The sequence below is a fragment of the Phyllostomus hastatus genome, unplaced genomic scaffold (assembly GCF_019186645.2).
Source record: "Phyllostomus hastatus isolate PE091 unplaced genomic scaffold, TTU_PhHast_1.1 phas_contig_40, whole genome shotgun sequence".
Classification (NCBI taxonomy): domain Eukaryota; kingdom Metazoa; phylum Chordata; class Mammalia; order Chiroptera; family Phyllostomidae; genus Phyllostomus; species Phyllostomus hastatus.
In genome coordinates, this window is record NW_025333872.1 from 71434075 (window position 1) to 71457171 (window position 23097).

Here is a 23097-nt window from a genome sequence, read left to right on the forward strand (position 1 = left end):
GTTAACTGTAGCCCAAAAATATTCATTGGAATATTCTAGAAATAAACCATAAGTTTTTTATGGTATACTATTCTTGGTAGCATGATGAAGTCTTACATTGTCCTACTCCACCCTACCCAGGACTTGAATCCCTTTGTCCAGTATATCTGCACTGTGTATTCTACCTGCCTGTTGGTCACTTAGTCGCTGCTTCAGTTATCAGTATCACAGTGCTTGTGTTCAAGGAAACTTTATTTTACTTAATAATGGCCCCAAAGTGCCAGAATAGTGATGCTGGCAACTTGGATATTTCAGAGAGAAACAATAATGTGCTTCTTGCCCATGCAAAGGTAAGTACAATACAATAAAGTATTTTGAAAGAGACCACATTCACAGAACTTTTATTAAAGTATAATTGCTTAATAGTAGTGTTAATCTCTCACTGTGCCTAATTTATAAATTAAGCTTTATCACAGGTGTGTAATTAAAGGAAAAAATAGTATACAGAGAGTTTGTTCCTATCCTCAGTTTCAGCCTTCCCCTGGGAATCACGGAACCTAACCTCTGCAAGTCGAGGGGGTACTAGAGTATTCTGAAAATTATGCCAATGAGTTTAGGTACTCAAAAAATTATTAAAAACAAACCCAAATACCAGTGGTACCCTTCGAAGTAATTCTGACATATTTAATATTTAACTCTCTTACACATTAATTATTGCAGTACCTCATATTTAAAATACCTACTTACAGAATTTTCCTTTCCTAGTAATAGCCTCCAGATTTGCTGGTCCACCCCAAAGTGTCCCTAAAAGATCTCTTTCGGTCTGTAATGCTTCCTGGAAAGAAAGCTCTTTGCCTGAAGAAACAGCTTTTTTCAAAGCTCTAATTACTTCTGTTGGCCCTTCAGTAAACTGCTTTAGCCACTCTAGTGCCTCTCCTAGACTTTCAGTTTCACCTGAAGACTGCAAGACCTCGTCAACCATCCCTAGGTTTAAAGCTTGTTTTGAATCCATTTTGAGGGCCCCACTTAACACTTTGAGAGCTTGTCTACGGCCGATAATTTCAGCCAGCCGGGTAGTGCCACCCCAGCTTGGTATTATACCCATCTCCTTGTGAACAAATCTGATCTCACTCCCTGGAGTCATTAATCTGCAACACAGAAAAGAAAAAACAGCTTAATTTTAACTAGGTATATATGCTTTAGTCATCAACTACCAACCATTCATGATCTAATCAGAAATCTCCATAGGTCTTTATAGGTAGATACATTAAAAACTGAATGTTCAAAAAATCTGGCTAAATACAGAATTTAAATTATAGACAATACGTATGACCTCCCTCTAAAAACAGTATCAACATTTTTGTTGTGCTTGCTTCTTCTTTACTTTATAAATAAGAATGTAGTCTTTGTATTTATTTTTAAAAGCCCAAAATGTACCTCTAAAATAACTGGTGGCCTAATGAGAAAACCTAGGTTAAGTGAAAATATGTAAGTAGGTAATATTAGGTGCATACCATGAAAAAATAAAAAACAGCAAGTCAGAGTCAGTTGTCCACCGGAAAAGAAAAATTGTTTTTTAACCAGCATCTATCCAGTCTCCCAGCAAATAAGTACTAAGCACTACCAATGCCAGTTTATATTCCTGTTAAGAGAAAGACACTGAACGATATAATGTCAGTGCTGGTAAGTGCTATAAAAATAAAATGGGGCAAGGGACTACAGAAGGAGGGTGTGTGTGTTAGGGGTGTGCTATTTTAGATGGAAAAGGCCTCTGAATATTTGAGCAGCTACCCAAGTGAGCGAGCGATGAAAAAACCTGGGGGGGCAAGTGTTCCAGGAAGAGGAACTGCCCCCCCAGCCTTGCAAAGGCCTTGAAGTGCAAAGGCCTTGAAGTAGAATTTCTTAGTATCTCTGAGGAACAGGCTACTGTGCTTGGAATGGAGGAAACAGTAATGGCAGTGGAAATTGGAGAGGTAGGCGTATTAACCCTTAAATGGGAGTTCAGATTTTATTTTTTAAGTGTGAAGCTATTTAGAGGAGGTTACTTAAGAGAGTAGTATCTGACTTATTGAAAAGGGTTACCCTGGTTACTCTGTCAAGACTATAACATTCAGTAACATACTTGATTTCTACAGAACTTCATGTCAATCCTCAGAACTATATGGGGTACAGTAATAGCCTCATTTTACAGAGAAGAAACTGAGGTAACTATATAAACACCTCAACATCTTGTACACCTATAGCAGAGCCAGAATGAAAACACAGGTAGGGTGGCTTCATTGTGTGTGCTAGCCTCACAGTACACACAATAGCTAGCTAGGCTGGAGTGGAACCAGAGATACCATTCCAAAAGTTCATAGCAGCTTGGGTGAGACTGAGAGCAGTGATTTCCTATAGCAGGAATTCACTGTCCCCAAATCTTGGTATTTTTATGAATAGGGTGGTTAATAAGCAAAGTGGTACAATAAAGAGGAGTTAACAGAAAGAAATTCGTGAACATAGCAAAAGGCGTTCACAATTGCCAGTTCAGTATTTGTACTCTCTTAATAGACTGCATAAAGTTACACTGTTTAGGGAATGCTGCCTATGAGTTTTATTTTGACTCCACATTTTAGTGACAAGATTTTCACTATGTTAACACCTTAATTTAGACAAAAGATGTCTGAATTTTTCTTAAAAAAAAAAATCATTGCTGTCACCTACTCATTACAAACAAATAAACACCACAAGTTAAACTTTCCAAAGGGTTCAATGCTCAACTGCAGGTGGTTTGGTTCTATCGGCACCAAGAACAACAAACCCTTAATCTTTGACCCTTTAATCAGGAGAGAGATTCCAGTAGAATATTTCTCACAAATGCCTATTTATTAAACCACTGGGAAAGAGAACTTCCTCCTCACAGGTGTGAATTCCTACAAGGGTAAAGAAGGAAGAAAGAACAAGTGCCCTAAGAATCTGAATCTAGCTCCAAATTTGAAAGGGGGCACTGCCTTCTTAAAATAAACAGAAAATGTCAAAAGTGAAGAAACAATAGAAATTACAGAAATAATGCCAAATGGTCTAGAGACGGGAATACTGTTTAACACTGAACACAATCCTATAAAGTAGCTTCCCACAGAATAAATTTAATAAATCATAGTCCTAAATTACATCCTGGAACTGACTCAAACACTGGCTCAGAGCTATTCCTACAATACAGAAAAGGGTTATGCCAGGAATAAATTCACTGAGTATTAGCTGAACGTAAACGTTGGTTAAAGCCCAAGATGCTGGGATGAATTTTACTAAAATGAATTTGATTTATTTAAACCCAATTTATTTTGTTAACTTTTTGAATGAGTGGTAATAAAGTGATAGCAGAGTTATGCTTGACTGACTAAAATTACCTATTCTAATGATAATTTTTAAAATGTGCTAATTGATTTTTCTATTTTAAGATTATATGAAATACTTATATTCGGGTGAATAATAAATTTGAGCATGTTAGTTGTATCTGTGCAAGGGGTAATGCAGTTTTCATCCTACCTGAAATCACATGCTGTAATAAATTCTGCTCCTCCACCCAATGCCCAACCTTGAACTAGTGCAACACTTATTAAAGGAAGTCTGTATGTTGAAGGAAAAAGGAAAAATATGTTAACATTTTTCATTTCAGTATTAATCTGTGAATATTATTTTAAAACTTAAGATGCAATAGAAACAAAATTATTGAACTATGTTTATAATAATAAATCTCAAGGGATCATGAGGAGCAAAACAGTATAATATATCTGAAGATATACTAATTCATACTAAATTCCATGTAAACTTATCAAAGTACCTCCCTGAATCATATATTTTTAAATTGTAGTCAGCCTGTAACTTTATTCCAAATAAGTGGATATTTTTGGATGACATACAGCTCCTGGAACCTTTCAACTACTTACTGGCAATCAGAAATAATGCAATGTAATATTGTTTTGGCCCATTTTTATCGATACCAGATTATATATGGGAAAGTTAAGGCTGCAGCCAAAGGGAGGAAATGTGGTACAGAGGAACGAGTTCCCAGACTGTGTTGTTATAAAGGTCCCTATCTTTTCACTGCTCACTCAAATGATCCATAGACAATTCCTATGTAAAGGAATGGTTCTGTGGCAAAAATAAATCTCTTCACCTCTCCTGTGTGCAAAGACCCGCTTTGCAGTGTAGGACTGTTTCAGTATTAAAAGGTAAGTCTAAAATGTTTTTGAAATAATGGATTTTTTTTTGTTCTAACTGAAATGTAAAACTGTAGCTTTAAAGTGACTGCAAATTTCTTACACTACTCCCAATTAAAAAAAATATTTAAAACAAAACTCAAGATTTATGTAAGCAAAAATCAAATGTAATAGGAAAACGGAGGTGAACAGTTGCCAATATAATGAAGTATTTTAGAATAGTAATAGTATGATTCCTTTATTCTTCTTATGTTCTCACATATGAAGAACAACAAAAGTACAGTGATGTCCAATTGGTAAATATACTAAATAAATATGAATTTCCTTAGTTTCTGTCATTTTTAAGTTGTTTCCAGTTGGAATACGGGAATAGCTAATAAGCCCAAACCAGTCATTGTCTGTAACCCAAATGCACAGCAATAGGCCAAGAATTCTCTCCTTTTGCTTGTTCATTCAGGTGCAAAGTGAATCCATCTTCCCCAGAAACCCGCAGGTCTTTTTCTCTCTCCCTTAGATACAGACCACCTCACTATACATTCTATTAATTTTGATTAGGTAACCTTTATGTGTCTTTATTCTGCTATAATATCAGTATTTAACTTTCCCATCTCTATAACTACACACATATATAGCTAATAGTAATATAAGTTCTTTAGGGAAAAGTGCTGTGTCTTAAATTCTTTTTCTCATGTCTCTTATTTTTTAAATACTTGTATATATTTCGCTAACACATAATTAAATGATTACCCTTGATGGCACAAATAGGTCATCATTAGAATAAATATAATTCGAAAATCAGCTCGCTCTTTTAACTGGTGCAACACATAGAATAAAGAGCTATTTTTTGTGTTTTTTTAGAAATCATATTTTAAAAAGAAAATTACCTCATCAGTCTTGTTAAGGTGTTTTGCATGAACATACATAAGGCCACTCCATCCTTTAAATAAAAATAAACACAAAGGTTTAATGCAAATTATTATAATATTTTTTAATTTCAGGAGTTAGAAGCAGTCAAAAATACATCTAACATTTTTTAATGAGGTCTTCATTTAAAACTCTGATGCTGTGAAATGCACATTGATTGATACAGTTTTCGATGTTGATTTTCTAGGATTCGAGCTCAGCTTTGCATGAAGTATTAGCAAAGACTTGGATGTGAGAGTTAAATTGAATAACTCAGAAGAGTGTGGAGTTCTACTCAGAGTAGTTTGGAGAGCGGAACAAGAGACACCCACCAATTATCCAAAACTCCGATCCCCTAAGAATATGAACATATAAAAACAATTTCTTAAAGGTAGTCTGAACCCACTGCATTTTTTTTCTCTTCTTCAGGCCAGTATACTCTGATCTTCAGACTTCTCCCAAGACTCCCCTCAAAGGTTTCCAATAATCGTCATCATGTCAGATTAAATGGCTTTTCCTTTCCTCATCTTCCTCTATCTCTATAAGAAATGGTATTTTGCCTTGACAAGTTTCTTTGATATTCTCTCTGTTTCTAGTAACCCTGTTGACTCCTGATTCTCTTCTTTTCTCTTATTGTTCTTTTCCAGTTTTTTTTGTCTCTTTTTATTCAGCTAAATCCTCTAAGTGCTTGTATACCAAAAAATCCAATCCATGACTCTCTTCACCATCTTTATCTACAATTTCTTTGGAAATCTGATCCATTCCCATTGCTTCAACTATTGTTTTCACATAGAGTCCCAAAGCCTACTAGAAATTTCACATTCTGCCAATATGAAGTATATTCAGCATGGCAAAACAGAGTTGAGTTTGAATCCTAGCATTACCACTGTATAACAACATGAACTTGAATAAGGCATAACTATGAACTTCACTGTCCTCGTCCATAAGGAAGGAATAAAGAATAAAAAAATACCTGTTCTATTTGATTTAAAGGACAGTTGGAAAAATGATCACATAAATGTAAGCAAGTTATGAGTTAACAGAAAAAGATCTTCTTGTCAATAAGGCTCATAATTTTGGTTTTCTTTGGCCCTTCCATTTCACAGTTCTTCCACTCTCAAGTAGTTACCAAACATGTCTCCCAAATTCTTCCTTTGAAATATTTCCAATATAACCCCTTCATTTTTTTATTTTCACTGTCATTACACTAGTCCAGACTTTTGTTATTCATGCTTAGATGATTAAAATAGCCTTGCTTCCCAAATCACCTCTCTGTATTTAACTTCTTTTCTTCTGCAATATATAGTATATCCTGCTGCCTGATAAACCTTCCCATAAGATGATTATTTCATATCACCAATGAAATAGCCTAAACTACATGGGAAGGACTGATCCCAAACTATTTTGCCAACTTGACTGACACCTGTGCTGTTCATCCAAGCATCTTAACTTCAGCCACAACAAACTACTTGCCATTCCTTTAGCAACTTACACTTGTTCCCATGCCTGTGCTCACACCATTCCCATTACTTCAAAGAAAACCTGTCCTTGCCTCTACGTATTTTAGGAAGTGCACAGATCAAATATTTTCCATCAACACTGTCTAAATCCCATAGTAATAGTGTTCTCCTTTGTGTTTCTGCAATATTTTTATTTTTGTAACTTAAGGATAATACTTATAGATTGTCTTGTGTGCATTGTGTTTGGATTTTTTATTAGGCTCATCTATACAAGATAAGGGCTAGAGACAATAGTAAGTAGACCGTGGTCCCAGTTCCTGTTCCTCAAAAATCTTATGAGATAAAGAAATGCAACACATCAAGGTATAGCACAAGTATTTTTTTAAAATACTTGAACAAACTCAGAATAGTACCAAATAAGAAATAATTAATTTCAATTGGTTGGGGTAGTTGGGAAGGCTTCATAACGTAGAAGGGGAGATGGCATTTATTTAGGGTTAGGCAATAAGTTCCTTGAAGTTGGAAAAATGCCTTCTTTATCTTCGGAGGCTGGTACAATGTTTTGCTACATACAGTATATGCCTGATGAAGTTAACTGAGTCAGATGACTTTTAGATGGAAAACTGCTGACCATTAAAACAGATGCAGTCAACGAATGGTAAAAACCAGTATGGTGCCAATTTCCTAAACAAAATGCTTTCTTCAGGAAGGGCAGTCTATATTATAAAGTGATAAGAAAATTAAAACAAGCACAAAGAGCTAGAAGTTAAAAACTGGAATGATTTCTATTCTATTGAAAACCTGTCTAATACAGCCTGTTAAAGGATCTCAAAAGGCATATTTTCTGTTACTAGGTTTAGAGTACTTAACATTCTGATGGAAGTATTTAGAATTGATCGAAATGAAAGTGAAGCAGGTATTAGCCTGTGTACTGTTATAATTCTCATTCAAAAGTAAAACAGTAAAAAAGCAGTATGAAACAGTTTAAAAGCAGTATGAAATCGTGGTCAACACCACACAGACTACAGCCAAACTGCCAATCAGCCAGAAATCCCTACTTGTGATAGTACTGAAGGAAAGGAACCAATGAAAAGCTAGACTTGCTCTGATAAATGAAAGCTGGAAGCTGGGAAACACTAAAAAAAGGTCAGTAGAGCTGCTGCAGGAGGCGATATTTTCATCCTTTCTGGAAGATACCCTGAGACCCAACCTGACTTTTCCAGCTTTTCCTACAAAAATAGAAATGAGAAGTGCAATACACAGCCTAAGTGCCAAAGGAACTATATTAACATCCTATTAACTCTAAGTCACATTTATCGTAAGTGGGAAAATGCCCAACCTGTAAAAGTATCTTATCCTAGAACCATAAATGAGTCTCTTTCCACCCCCTAAGTGCCTGCTATGTGGACTTATTTATATCCTCATAATACTTTGGAAGAGCTTAGAGAAAACTGTAATAGCTTGTCCGTAAATTAGTAAGGCTAAAATGGGGCTGTTCAATAGTAGTAACAAAAGCAATAAAGTTACACAAGAACTTTGATGTCGTTGTAGAAATTTAAGCAATGAGAAATAAGGAGCAATGGATTGGCAGAATAGGAACAAGGTAGGTCAGGGGGCAAAGGATATTTTCAAGCTAGATTAAGTGTATAAAGGTTTCTAAAATGTCAGACTTTTCCTTTAGGTATAATACCCATTCAGAGCAAAGTAAAAAGGTTTTTATCTCCTCATATCTTAAAGCTTGTAATTAGATTTTGATTATTTTTGCCCTCTGGAAAAAAAGACTTATTGTGACCTACAGAACATCTGTGAAACAAATTTAAATCTTATAATTGGGTTGGCCAAAAAGGTTGTTTTGTTTTTTTTTTCTTCAGTAAGATGGCTCTAGTAGTGCTTAGCTGTCTTTAACTTCATTCAAAAACAATTGTATTGGGACAGCTGTCATATCAGTGTGCTTTAAAAAAAGTATCAAAATTGATGAACTTTTGTGTAGCCATTTTAATATTAAAGATGGAAGAAAATAAGCAACGTTTTCAGCATATCATGCTTTATTATTTCAAGAAAGGTAAAAAAGCAACTGAAATGCACAAAAAGACTTGTGCAGTGTATGGAGAAAGTTCTGTGACTGTCACAAAACGTGTCAAAAGTGGTTTATGAAGTTTCATGCTGGAGATTTCTAACTGGACAATGTTCCACAGTCAGCTACACCAGTTAAAGTTGATAGCAATCAAATCAAGACATTAAAAACAATCTACATTATACCATGAGAGACAGCTGACATACAATATTCAAATCAAAGTTATTGGTGAAAATGAAAAATGTCTTTTATTTTATAGAATAAAAACATATGGACTTTTTGGGAAACCCAATACTCACATTAGATTTTTTCCCACTTTATTCTTTTCTCTGTCCCATAACTTCTCGGGGCCTAATTCTTGTGCTGTACTAATTCATCTCTCTGCCAGGACTTTCTCAACCAAGAATTGATGAGTAGGGACAGTTGAAGCTCTTTTCCTACTCATTAAACAAATGATACCAAAATGAAACCAACTTCTTAAGAGACCAGCTACATAAAAAAAAGTGGAATGATAAACAGATTTAATAAAATGTTGATGGTTGCTGATGCTATAATGAGTGCATACCTGAGGGTTTCACTGTATTAGTCTCTCTACTTTTGTTTATATTTGGTCATTTTCACTAATAAAATTTTTTTAACTGAAAAAAATACAGTGGCAAAACCATCAACCTGATCATGTTTTTTTAAAATGCCATTTAATAGTCACTTTCAAGCATCTCATTGTAATTAGAAAGGAAAATAACTCAATTTCTAAAATCATCATGCTCAAAGAGCAAATGCACCCAATCAGCAGATGCTACTGATGCACCTGCAACAAAAAAGAGTAAGCACACTCTTGGCAGCGAGGGGCAGCTGCATTCATACACACAGCTGCAACTCATACACAAGGACAAGCGAGCCACAGGAGTCTCCATGCCACTTTAAATTTCAGTGTTACACATACCTGTAGCTATTTCTGAGACATATAGAAATGCCGTCTATATGAGAAATAGAGATATTTACCAAGAACTTTATATATTGTTTCTACTGCTTGTTAATTTTAAAATCATTGTGAGACAAATATACCCCATACTTTATACATGTTACTGTGCTTTTTAATATTGTCCATAAGAGAAGTTTATTCAAATTTTTTATTCCTATGCTGCATATTTCCTACACTATTACTGTATTTTGCCATGTATAATGCACACCTTTTTGCCCACATTTCTGAGGGGAAAATAAGGATGCACATTATATATGGGTAGTACCTGACATACCTTGTATCTGTTCTCATGTTTTGTAATTATTTGTTACATAAAGTTTCTTGTACCATGATATGTTCAACAATAAATTCCTTTATAATACAAAAAACAAGTATCTAAATATAAATTAATTAAAAATTAAAACAAATTTTTTTCTTGAAAGTTTGGGCCAAAAATGTGGGTGTGTACTATACATGGGAGTGCATTATACATAGTAAAATATGGTAACAGGCAGATTTCATAAAAGTACAAGAAAGGATCCACCTACCCAGGAGAATGCTTTCAATAAAATACCGTATTTTAAATACTGAGCTGGGTTGTAAAATACACATTATAAGGTAAAATCACAACTCCAGGGTTTTTTGATGAGACTGGCAGGTGTGCGTAACTACAGGTGACGGACACCCCCAGTGCTGCTGTAGCACTGGGGGCCCCTCCACCTCAGTTGTCAGCTGTTGATCAGAAGTTAATCTTACTCTACTGCAGGCATTCAACAGAGCAGATAACTTGGAGAATGTCCATACTAGAAAGAATGGACTTTTAAAAGTGACCCCTTGCCTGAAGCCTGTATAAAAACTACACATTTTCCTACACAACTTAGATCATTAGTGTGTTTCCACTTGAACTTTACATACACAGAGGGGGAAATCCTGGCAGCATCATCTGAAGAGACAGAGATAACCTTCTAACTAGAAGAAAACAAAATAACCTTTCGCTTTTTTAGGGATATTTTCCTACCCAACTTTTATCAGACCCACAATTACCTGTTATCTCACTCTATCTTTACAGTGTCTTTTGTGAACAAAGGTGCCTAGTAATGCAATCATTCTGGATTATGTATTACTTGATTATGCTCTACTTGATTATGAAAAATTATAATCAAGTGACTTGCAGCCCACACGTTTAATTATTAGTAGAGCTTGGGCAAGAATCCATACATTCGATTTGCCAGCTTTGTGCTCTAGTCATTCAGACACATTACAAATTTAAGTCTAGTGGTGCTACAAATTGTGAACCACTTCATGAATATTTATTAAAATCAAGAGCTTTGAAATAAAAACAGCTACATTTTTCAGATACTGTGCTAGAAGTCACTTTATATACATTACTTTGAGTCCTTACAATAGTTTATGAAATACATAATTCTCATTTATAGATTAGGAAGATAAGACTTGGAAAGATTAAGTGATTGTCCAATAACTTAGCCAGAAAATGTCAAAACCAGCATTCAAATCCAAGGCTACCAAAATTACCAAGAGAGAACTCTTTGCTTCCATATATTTATGCAAACACAAGTAGTGGTGTGAGAGTTGTGGAATACCAAAGAAGCAACTCTTACCCTTTGTGACAGCATGGGTGGACCTGGAGAATATCATGCTAAGCAAAATAAGCCAGTCAGAGAAAGATGAATACTGTATGATCTCACTCATATGTGGAATCTAATGAACAAACTAAACTGAGGAACAAAACAAAACCAGAGGCATGGATGCCATGGAACTGACTGACAGATCTCAGGGGGTGGGGGGCAGGGAGGGGGACTGAAGGCTGGTGGCAGGGCTTGGGGAGGGAGGGAAAAGGAAGGGAAATGGGGGGGCATCTGTAACAGTATCAACAATTTGTTAAAAATAAATAAATAATATAACTCCCCATTTATTACCTAAATAAATATTTGTGTAGATGTGGGTGGCCTGTAATTAAATGGCAACTAATACATTTTTTCATTTCTCTCTCTCCTCCACCCCCCTCCCCGCCTTCTCTCTCTCATTTTGCTTTTTGGTGTAGGTGTTGTGGGTGGAAGCCTGAATTTAAGAAAAAGAGGTTCCTAGGAGGACTGATAATGGAAGATGATTAGGATTTTTTTCTAAAGGAATAATAATTAAAAGCAAAATTTTAAATTGTTATCATTTGTTGAAGCCTACTATGTACCAAATCTATAATACTTTATATTATACCTTGTGTAAAATTCCTTATCAGGAGATGCTAAGGGGCTTCCACTTAAGAATTCAAATTCTTGCTAAATTTAATAATGTATAACACTTTGGTTATTGCTAATTTTCCTGTCCTTCCTTTTTTTTTTTAATTCCAGTATTTCATTCACAGTACTGTAACCTAATCTTTAAGAAGCAAAACAAAACTCTGATCCTTGAAAAGCTATTCAAGAGTAGCTGTCATTATAACAACCATATAAGTAAATATAAATATCTCAGCATAGACGTACGATAAACTTGTAGAACCTAGTATACAATTCATATATACTTGCCTCTGGAGTTCCTAGTGCTTTCACAGCATTCAGATCAGACCCTGAGCAGAAAGTATTTTTTGCCCCACGAACAATGAGGCCTTTCCCTTCTGTCCAATTTTCCAATTCAATCACTTTTTCCAAAAGCTGTAGCATCATAACACCTGTCAGAGAGTAGAGGGGGAATCACAAACAGCTAAGACACTCAGTGAATAGAGATAATCTAGAAACAATGAGGTGGCAAACACAGTGCTTAGATCATATATTTTACAAGTATTTACTGAATGTTAAATCCCTGCTCTGTTGCCACCGTGAATATATCCAGAAGAGGTATACATAACAGTGCCTGCTCTATTTACTTTTTTTTTGCCTGTTTTAAAAGTTCACAATTTGTTAGCAATCTCTCTCTTTCTTTCTTAAGAAATTACACAAATACATGGTTATGAAGAAAAATGCAAATATATATATGTCCTAGGAATATGAACATTGGAATCAATACTATGGAATTGGTGTTAAGAAAACATATTCCTTGGGGTAAAAACAAAATACAGGCCTGACTTCACAGCAGCACACGCTGTCTTAGTCCGCAAACACATAATGAGCTGTGCCGACATCCCTAATTCAACTACAGTGCTGCCTCAGAGCATGAGCTGTTATGATAATACTGGGCAGTGTTGGGATTATTGAAGGTCCATATTTACCTATACAGATTTATTCTCACCCTCAATGTGTGTTTTTCTGTAAAAAGAAAAGCTATTAGACTGTAAATCTTTTGAGAGCAAGAACTGTATTTCTAAAGCACCTAGGACATCCTTGGGCAGGTCTGCTATTTCAAGTAGGTTGCAGCTGAAACTACAGTGACGTTCCAACCCTAACCACATCAAAACTAATATAACTTGTAGTAAATATCATCTTGTTTCCTGGCTGAGAAACTGTGCTAGGAAGCACAGGGCATACAGTAGAAGTACCTGGCTGAATGCCAATAAAAAGACTAGCAAACATTAATTCTATAATTTATTTAGACTGTTACCTTGATATCACTCAGAAATTCTACTGGAGTTTGTTTATAATAGACAAATTTAAAATGGAAATAGCAGAGACTGCCATTTATGCTTATTTGTGGAAGTCTTCCAAGTTTGAAAAGTTCATAATGCTCTCAGCATGATTAAATTTACTCTTCCCTCTGCTTAAGAATATGCTTTAGAAGCCAACAGAAAGATCGTAACAAAGGGTTAAATTCAGCAAAATCTCTACAAGATAACAAAATTTACTATGTATAACCCATTAAACTATGCTCACTTCTAAGGAATATAAACCTTATGATGTCAAGAACTGTTATTTTCTTTACCTTTTTTGCAGTAACCAGGAGGGAAGTGGTCCCACAATAAATAATGACCAATTTGGCTCTTCTTCCTAATTGCTAGTTACGACCTAGTTGAAAAGCAGACCTACCTACCCAAGAATGTCATAGGTGCTTTAGAAATATAGTTTTTGCTCTCAAAAAGATTAAGAGTCTAATAGTTTTTTTTCTTTTTACAGAGAAACATTTAGGGTGAGAATAAATCTAAATAGGTAAATATGGACTTTCAATCATCCTTAATATTTAAGCTTCAAAAAAAAATGCTGACCTTGAGTATGAGAAATCTATACCAGTAGTTAATCTTGAACTCATCTTTCTGACTTTGTAAAATACATGTTAAAAGTTGGAAGGGACCTTAAAGAGTATATGCTTGGGTGATTTTCAAACAAAGGGCTTGGGGGTTGTGTAGTATGGGGCTCAATCATCATCTCCCAACCCAACAAAACACCATTACCCACACTGATGTATAATAGTTCAAAATAGTTTGTATTAGTGTTAATTAGGAACCAAATTAACATTTGTTTCCATTTGAATACAAAGTTTTACTAATGTAAGTTATTTGTAGCTATTCAGTAGTAAATGAAAACTATTAATCTAAACTAATTCTTAGAGCAGTCTTACTTTGCTAATCTTATTTTTCCTAGGCTAATGTTAGTGTCCTAGGTCTTTACTCTCTGGACTCATTGAGGGTATGAAACCACCCTGTTCAATAAAGTAGCCATCACCAAATGTAGCTACTATAATGGACTCACATGTCGCTAGTCCAAAGGTGCACTGGGAAGTGCAGTAGGTGTAAAACACACACCAGATTTCAGAGACTTGATATTTAAAAAAATGTTTAATTTTTTGTATTAGTCACATGTTGAAATATTTTGAATACACTGAGTTAAATAAAAAATTTAATTTTACCTGTTTCATTTTACTTTTTAAAATATGGCTACTACAGAATTTTAAACTATGTATGTGGTTCACATTTGTGTCTTGCATTATATTTCTCTTGATTAACACTAACAGAGATAGACATCTCTGAATTCTGCTGAGTGGAAAGGAAAAGTCATCTTTGATTTAAAGATCCACCATAGACAACTTATGATTTACAGTCTTTTGAATTATGTTTATAGGTGTGATTACATACAGATGCATGACAATGTACTGAGGTATTTTTGAACCCAATATTTCAAATGCTACCATAGAATATAATTTACCTTCATAAAGTATATAAATGACAAATAGAGAAAATGCCAAATCACCTTGAAATACAAGGGCTGGGTATTCAACAAGGTTACTCATTAGCTTTTGCATAACTTCAAGGTAGCATCATTTCAATTTCAGCTTTGGCAAAAAATTGCAAATTACCATATATCCTGGACCTTCAGGACTCTTAAACATAACATTCTTGTATGTCAAGAGCGCCGCCTGGCAAACAGAAGGTATTCACCAGTATCCACGAGTTGGGAAAGGAGCAACAAACAGGTGCGGGAAGTGTTTTCACTGATAATATTGGAATTACATGGTTACAAACACAGTTTTATTTCAATTCTCATAAAAAACTTAAGCTAATAAGTAATTTCTTTTTTAATGTATAGGTTTTTATCCTTAGTTTTTAAAAACATTTGAAAATGCCTTTTCTTTGTTTCCCACTGACATTAGTTGAACACAAACAAATGAAGCTAGTAAGCAGTTAATACATTTCAATGGAAAAAAAAGTCAAGATTAATCTGACACTTTCCTTTTTATCAGTATCTGTATTCATGGATTGTTTTAAAAGAAAAGCATTAAAATTTCCACAATTAGTAAAAGATGTTCCTCACTCACATGACAGTTTTGTTTTGTTTTCATGTTCCACAAGGATCCATGACTTCCCAGAGTGAATGTCACCAGGGTAAGGATAACAGTCATGTAACAGCAGGTTAGACTTAGTGTTATTCTTTCACAAGCAAAAGAAAACTCTCTAACCTGAGAAGGCATTCCTTTTATTTGGATTGTTCAGAGTAAGAATGCCAATGCCATTGTCTTCCTTCTGAAGGTCAATGGTTCCCCCAGGAAACTCCTGAAGAATTTTCTTTACTTTTTCTTCATGGAAGCCATGAGATGTATTATAAAGTGCTATTCCCGTCTGATGTAGCAATTTTGTCCCTAGAGACATAGACGATGTCTTCAAAAGACTTCTTGCCATTTCTGGAAAAGAGACGTAAGCATATGTAGTCCAGATGAACAGACACTTCTGTAATATTATTTTGTTAATAGACCTTTCTGTATAATTAGAAGTACTTTCCAACTTATAAAAACACTCTTAGAAGAGATGGTTAGTATGGAATTCCTTTCCTTTCCCCCCTTTCTCAAACCAAACAACTCACAAAATATATCATTTCAGGATGCTACCACTGAGAGATGATAACAGAGTGACAGTGCATTTGCGAGGATCTAATACACTAGGGAGATTTAGAAGAATGTTGCTGTTCTGTATTCAGTGCCATCTCCTGCCTCCAGGTAATCTTTCTCATGAAGGTAGTTATTTTTCCAATTCTAACACTTACAAAATTTAAGAAGAAATCAGTCCAAATGTCCACTTAGAGACAGTCTCAATGCAGAAATGCTACAAGAGAAATCCCATTCTCTAACAGAAATTTGATTCTTAGCATTATCCTTACTTTCTGTGATGTTTTTACAGAAGCTGGAAGGGGTCCAGAGGAAGAAGGGAAAAACAAGAATGTGTGTGTGGTTTCTGTGTTTCCCGGGGTTCTGTCCCTCTTCTCTCACTTTCATCAGGTAATTGCAACTCTGCCCACAGGCTTTTTACCATACATAAGCACTGCTGTTGATATAAGACATGCATTCAGAAGAATATACAGCTCAGTGAACTTCCCCAAGGTGAATATATTTGCGTACATAGCACTCGGCAGATAACATGAATCTCGGGTTTGCTCTGCCACCTTTTGATCACCACTCCAAATAAGGATAACTATCTTGACCTCTAATACCCAAAATCAGTTTGTCTGCTTTGAATTTTATATAATGTGAAGAATATGGTATATTCTTTGTATCTGATTTCAACTCTCTCTCTCTCCCCACTATTCTCTCCCTCTCTCCCATTTCCTCCCTCTCCCCCTCTCTCAAATATGTCCAAGCTTGCTTTTCCTTGGAATATGTGTTTGCATGTTTTGCACCTAGTGATATATCAGATATACAAGAGACAACTCAGTAGAAAGTTAAATTGGGGAAGAGGTCTTGATCTTTTTCACATTGACTATGATTTCAGTATAAAAAAAATGTGCCAAAGAAACCAGATAAGGAATTGGGTGGCTAGTTTAAAAAAAAAATTGCCTTTGTTTTCCACAATATTCTGTTTGGGGAAAAGAATAAGAATTAAACAAGAAGATAATGGAGTATAGTTTATAAAATCATTAGCATTTTAAATTCTTACTGTGGGATAACAGAATCAATAAACAACATGTCTTCTTTCATTGTAATGAGTCTATTCTCTCTTCATACATTACCGCTCCCTCCAAGCCAACAACACAAAGACAACTGGTACTGATTCCATCAGATCTATTTCTCCTTGTCCTTAAATCATTACAAATTTAAATATTTATGTCAGTAATATTTTTGCCTCATTAGACATCTTCGATATGCTCATTTTCCCAAGGAAACCTTATAAATACTTCATGTAGCCTTCTCTCTATTAATTCCATATATTTTCACCTGCCCCCACCCACTTCTGCCCCCTTCCACTAACTTTCCCCCTTTTCTCCCCTCTTCTCCTATTCCCTTGTCTATGCCACAAACAGTACCATAGAAACTCAAGGGCCCTGCTTGAGCCTACCAGATTTGTTGACCTCTGTTGAAGAATCCAATTCTAGAAATTTGTTAATAACTACTACATATACTTTCATCTCAATTCTAACTTCAGAGACAAGGCTTCAGTCCTGAAGAGCTGACAAGGTGTTAGCTACTATTAAGTGACTCTAGTTCCTGAAAGTACAAGTAACCTAACAAGGGTTGAGATTCAGATTTTGTATAAACATGCAGCTAAGCAATCAGCATTTTGGATTAGTTCTAGACTTACAATATTATGAACAGATTCTAAGGCATTTACAATTTCAGAAACTTTCTTCAGGACAAAGCGAATGTTTACAACTTGTCATGCACAAAACTTTGCTGTCCTGCCTCAAGCAGATTTGGTTCAGCTGAATGAGCTCGCTATCAAATCACAGGAAAAGGGAAAGAGAAGGGAGCACCACAGAAGCTGAGATGGAAGGTGCCACTCTCCATTTTTTTAAAGTTCTGCTAAGGTGATCAAAGGGTTGCCCTCTCTGCATGGGGAATAACCTAGCCATTCTCTTAAAACCTGTTACCCATTCTGAAATTCAGTAAACCACAAAATTACCACAAACACATATTTAATAAGAAAACAATTAGCCTAAGATAGGTAGTAAACAACAAAAAATCAGATATATTCTATTTCAGACAGTCAATATAGGACCTTTTTAAAAATTTTTTAGTTCATTTTAGGCTCTCATTATATAATTTCAAATTTCATTACATGCCACACACACCTTTCTTCCTCACACAGCCACAATTAACTTCTTTCAGTTCTTCCAATTCTTCAGGTGTTCTCTTCATTCAAAGTCTCCGTATAGGTGAGCCCTCACCTATTACACTTTCTCTCCATGAGAGTAACTCCAGACCATCCCCTTTAATACACTAGACGATGTAAAAAACTCTTTCTTATTGTCTGTTCTCCTTCATATTCTTTATTAACCCTCACTCACACTGTTCCATAATTACTTCCTTAACCAAATTTCCACTAGATTTAACAGCAGGAAGGCATTTGCAGTGCCTTGAGCAGTGCTTGACAAATGAAATCTGCCAATAATCAGGTGGCATACAAGACTTAAGAATCCATAACATCATAGGAGGCTTAACAGTTCTCCACTTAACCTGTTGCCTAACCACTCACCTTCGTTTGACTCCATTCCTTTTCGCAAGTTAGCTTCTCGTATTGTAATGATGATCGCTGCCTGTGCTCCACTGAGGTTTACACACTGGTTCTTTCCAGTCAGAACAGTACAATTTCAACATCAGGTCAGCTGTTTGACCTAATTATTACGTTCCTCCCTCCCCCTGCAGACATCACACATTCTGTCTTTCCCCTAAGGCGTTTTTCTTCCAGGAGAGTTTCAGGAAGGGAAACTGGTTGGTAAACACTGGTTGGTAAACAATAGGCTCTCAGTTGTGTGAGAAAAAGGGGGTTGGAGGGGGGAGATGTAGATTTTTTTCTCTAGGCCTTGTCAGTCTTTTCAACAGGTAAGTAATCTGTTGTTTTGATCCCCTACATTTGTAACCTTGTATGTGTGTGGCAATAAAAGTATTATTGAGGTTCTAAAAAATTCTAGAAGACACATTCTAAAAATAGGTTGGGCATTTTTGTTTGTTGTTGTTGGAAAGTTGGCTGCACAAAACAAATGATGTAAATTTTAGTTAACCCAGATAATTTAATGCATAGGTAGTGAGAAAGTCAATTATAGAGATCCTTGGGCACATTACCTGCCCAGGACCGCACATCAGCAAACCAACAGAAAACTTTGCCATCCCATAAATGCTCCCATTTACCAGAAACGCAGTATATTGTGTCAGGCAAATCTCCAAACGCCAAGCTGACTCTGGGCTTTCTCAACCTGTAACAGGGATTGAAATAAACCTAATATACTAATCAGGTGGTGATTACAGAATAGGCTGTACTAACAAACTCAAAAGATTCAGGTATGAAAAGTTTCCTTTTAAGTATTTTTCCAGACAGCAGCAGTGAAAACTACGGATACAACAAGGAAACTACAGGATGATGCATGCAGGAGATGACACCGAAAACTCCCAAGGGCAGAGCCGAGAAACAGCACGTTGCCAGAAATTTCTTAGTTATCCTCTTCCTACACCGTTTCCCTACAGAAACTAGCCAGGACGCCTGAGATGCTAACATGGGCTTTGAGACAAGAGTCCCTCTTCCTCCAGGATTGCCGGAAAACCACTTTCCTTTACATCAGCACCTGCCCTTCAGTTACAAACCTACAAAAGGTTGGCTATGTGGCCCATCCAATCTGATACTACCTGTCTCTTACTTTATTTTTTGTCCTATAAAAGCTTTGGCTCTTTGGCCCCACTTTGCCATTCTTTGTGACTGTATGCTTCACGACATTACATTTGATTGTATCAGCTAAACTGTTTTCTTTAGCCATATAACACTACCTATCCCAGGGCCTGGAAAGTATTCCTAATTTAAATTAGCACGTTGAAATAATGCCTCCCAATTTAGCTACTTCTCCACATTCTGAAGTTTTCCCCACCCGCCGCTCACCAGGCCAAGTCCCGCCGCAGGGGGGGGCACAGCGTCCCCGTCCCCGCGCCCAGCACAGGGCAGTGGGCGGCGCGGCGGCGGCTCGGGGACTGCTGGGCCCCGGCAGGTCCCGGTTTAGAAATCGCAAGGAAACGCGCTAAAGTCCGTTACACAGCCAGCTGCGGCGGTGGCCTCCAGGACGTCACTTAAAATACAAACCCTAAGGCCAAAGTCTCGCGGGGCGCCCGGCGCACTCCTCTTCCTCTCCCCCACGCCCCGCCCCCCTCCCACGTGACCCTCTTCCGCTTCCTTGCGCCACTCTTCCGCCCCTCTGCGCCCGCCTCCCGCAGCGTCCTCGGTTGCCTGCGTCGGTGTCCCAGCGAACCTGGGACTGTACCTGCTTAGTGGTTTTGGTTCTACGACAGAGCTTTAGAGCTGGTCCCGGGAAGCTGCCAAACCCTATTTATTTTCAGTCTCTGAGGTTAACTTTGGAAATAGGGAAATGGTAGAGGAAGGGGCTAATTTGCATAGCCACTGAGAAGATCTTCAGCGTCTCTACTGCCAGTGAACCTGGGTAGATGATATCATGAGCACACAAAAAAATTGCAGAAAAAATCCTGTGCCCAGAGGAAAAGCCGGAAGAGGCCGTGCACACGGGGTTGCGTGATTGTCCCCAGTAATCTGGATGTCTCTCTCGTGGACTAGATTGCCTAACTTTGCACCATTATGTAAACCTCTCAGAATTTTGTCACCAACATTAGGGCAAGGCGGAACAACCCTTAAAATCTAAGAATATAATTACACTCCATCCATGCAGAACTGGGCTACCAGAATAGAAGTGAAACTGATTGAAAAAAAATTTCTTGCATACCTATGTTTACAGCTTAAAATTTATACCCACTATTTGTGCTTCTTTTTGTTTCCTTTGTGTCTGTTTTACATTGTAGTTTGTAATATGAACCATTTCACATATTTTTATTTTCCTTAATGCTTTAGAAAGTATACATTTTGATTATAATTTTACTATGGTTAAATTTCCCAAGAATATCAAAGTATTATTATCTGTTTCTACCAACACAAAGTATAAAATTTGTGTTTACTCATTCCTTTGTAAAATAATTTAGCATTTTTACTTTTTTATCTTCCTTTTTCTTATATATCTTCCTTGTTTCAAATATATAATCTGGTATTTGAGACCTACTTTACATTACAAAGATGTCATTTTGTATATTAACATTTATTTCGGTAATTTTCCAAAGTTGCATTTTATTTTTTAGACCATGTTTAAATGACTTTAGACTTATGTTTAAAGCCATCAATTGTTTTATATAGCCTATTTCAATCTTTCATTTTAATTAATCTCCTACTTGGTTACAAAGGGTTTTAAAATTATTTTTTGTGTTTGTGCCCTGTGTGGCTCAGTGGATTGGGCATCATCCCACAAACCAAAAGGATTCCAGCTCAGGGCGCATGCCTGGGTTGCAGGCCAGGTCCCCGGTTGGAGGTGTGCAGAGTGGCGACTCATCCATGTTTCTCTTGTACATTGATGTTTCTCCCCCTCTGTTTCTTCCTCCATTCCTTTCTCTCTTAAACATAAATAAAATCTTAAAAATATATTTATTGGTTTTGTTTGCTTTGTTCATTTTTTCCAAGAAGTACATATATTGTCTATTTTCCAATGCCATGCATATTTGAAACTGTCTTTTTATTTTTCCACATGAACTTCAATGGCTAGTTATTAATTCTTGACCACAACCTCCCTTTTCTCTGGAGACCTTACTCTCTTTTGTTCTGCTAGAGGGGAGACCTGAAGCCACCCTTATATTTGCTTTTTTATAAGAAATTCTTTATCTATATGTGTCTGAAACCTTTATACTAAACTTGTAATGTTGTAGATTACATTATATTTTGTTATAGATCACAAAATATTGTCTAGGTGTGTATCTCTTTTCAATGATTATACATGGGCTAAGTGAACATTATCTCTTATCTATATGTACAATATTTTGTATCTCCCTGAAGAAAGTTTTCTTATTCTTCATCTTCTTATTTTTGCAGTAGTAACTCAGTTTAGGTGAACTTTCTGTTTGTGGCTCCCATTTTCCCAACATTTCTCTAGACCTCATTTATCTTGCATAACTGAAATTTTGTGCTCGTTGACCAACATCTCCCTACTTCTGCCTCCCCCCGTCCCTAGCAACCACCTTTCTCCCTCCTTTGACTCGTTTAGATTCCACCTACAAGTGAGATCATACAGTATGTGTCTTTCTATCTGGCTTTTCACTTAGCATAATATGCTCCAGGTTCATCTATGTTGTCTCAAATGTCAGTATCTCCTTTTTTAAGACTGAACAATATCCCAAAGGAGTTTTCTTAAACTCTTTACTTTTCTCTTGGTTATGTAATTGAATGAAACTTATATCTTTGCATTTATGATGAGCCTAGGAATAGACAAAATTTTGTTGTGTGCTTAGCTTTGCATTCAAATTGAGAATGTCCTGAGTTCTCATTTTCCCTAACTTCATGCAGGTTTAAAAAATAAATAGAAAGTGGCTCTATCTCTGAGAGAAATTCTTATACTAATATTTGTGCATGGGATTTCAAAACAGAACTAATCAGATTCTATGTAGATTGCTTCTTGAGAGACTGACCAAAAATCATTTGCTGAAGAATGTCTCCTGCTGCCTGTCTTCTGTGAAAAATGAATATCATTTGACTAATAAAGTTTTGCTATTTTTTCAGTATACACTATCTCAAAATTTAGTTCATAATAAAAGTATGTCTCACTGAATAAGATTTATAGCAGAATAATGCAAAGAACAATAGTGTTCCTGACTTTCCTTTCTTCACCTTGTAAAAATATACTGCCCCCTAGTGGCAGCTTACATACATAACAAACCTAGAAATTTATCAGGCTAAAGAAATTTGTGCCTGGTAATAAATACAGTTTTTTAAATTGAAATACAATTTCTCCTAAAATTAATATCCTGGAAAGTAGCATGACATGCCATTTTAAACTGATTTTCATAGGTGTATGGTGTTGTTATTCTTGCTGCAGCTGCTGCTGTTGCCATTTTTTGCAATTGATTTTTCAGGGTTCTCTGCCTCTTTGGCTTTATTTCTCTGCTACCTGCCTTCTTCCAGTGAATTACTTTTGTTTAAGCCAAAGCATATTCACAAGGACAATACACTATTAACTGGAATATTCTGGGCTTTGTCTTAAGGTAAAATGCTATTTTGAAATATAATTTTTAAAAATTTCATTTTGGAGTATGTGATACATATACACATAGTTCAAAATTACATGGGGT

At 36.1% G+C, this 23097-nt stretch overlaps 1 protein-coding gene across 8 annotated transcripts; it reads right to left on the bottom strand.

Annotated features, from left to right (window-relative positions):
* Nucleotides 1–349: 349 nt before the first annotated feature.
* On the bottom strand, nt 350–20068 carry ECHDC1 (ethylmalonyl-CoA decarboxylase 1). Of its 8 annotated transcripts, none has more exons than XM_045842594.1 (8): nt 20006–20068; nt 19069–19133; nt 18416–18506; nt 15412–15633; nt 12117–12259; nt 5063–5115; nt 3505–3585; nt 350–1127 (listed from the first exon to the last, which is right to left on the bottom strand). In XM_045842594.1, exons 3-8 carry the CDS (start codon nt 18429–18431, stop codon nt 719–721), a joined length of 924 nt encoding a protein of 307 aa, XP_045698550.1. In that variant the 5' UTR covers nt 18432–18506; nt 19069–19133; nt 20006–20068; the 3' UTR covers nt 350–718. The 8 variants fall into 8 exon arrangements, with proteins under 8 accessions (XP_045698550.1, XP_045698548.1, XP_045698552.1 ...); XM_045842592.1 differs by having other exon boundaries at nt 19808–20064; XM_045842596.1 differs by lacking the exon at nt 18416–18506 and having other exon boundaries at nt 19808–20064.
* Between the last annotated feature and the right edge of the window lie 3029 nt (nt 20069–23097).

Excerpts from the sequence above, each read along its gene's own strand:
- ECHDC1 (XM_045842591.1), bottom strand. The coding sequence starts at position 18,078 with ATGAAGAGAACACCTGAAGAATTGGAAGAACTGAAAGAAGTTAATTGT. Across the intron at positions 15,634-18,011 it reads TGGCTGTGTGAGGAAGAAAG|AAATGGCAAGAAGTCTTTTG; the intron begins GTGTGTGTGGCA and ends TCTCTTTTCCAG. Across the intron at positions 1,128-3,504 it reads ATTACAGCATGTGATTTCAG|ATTAATGACTCCAGGGAGTG; the intron begins GTAGGATGAAAA and ends TCTGTGTTGCAG.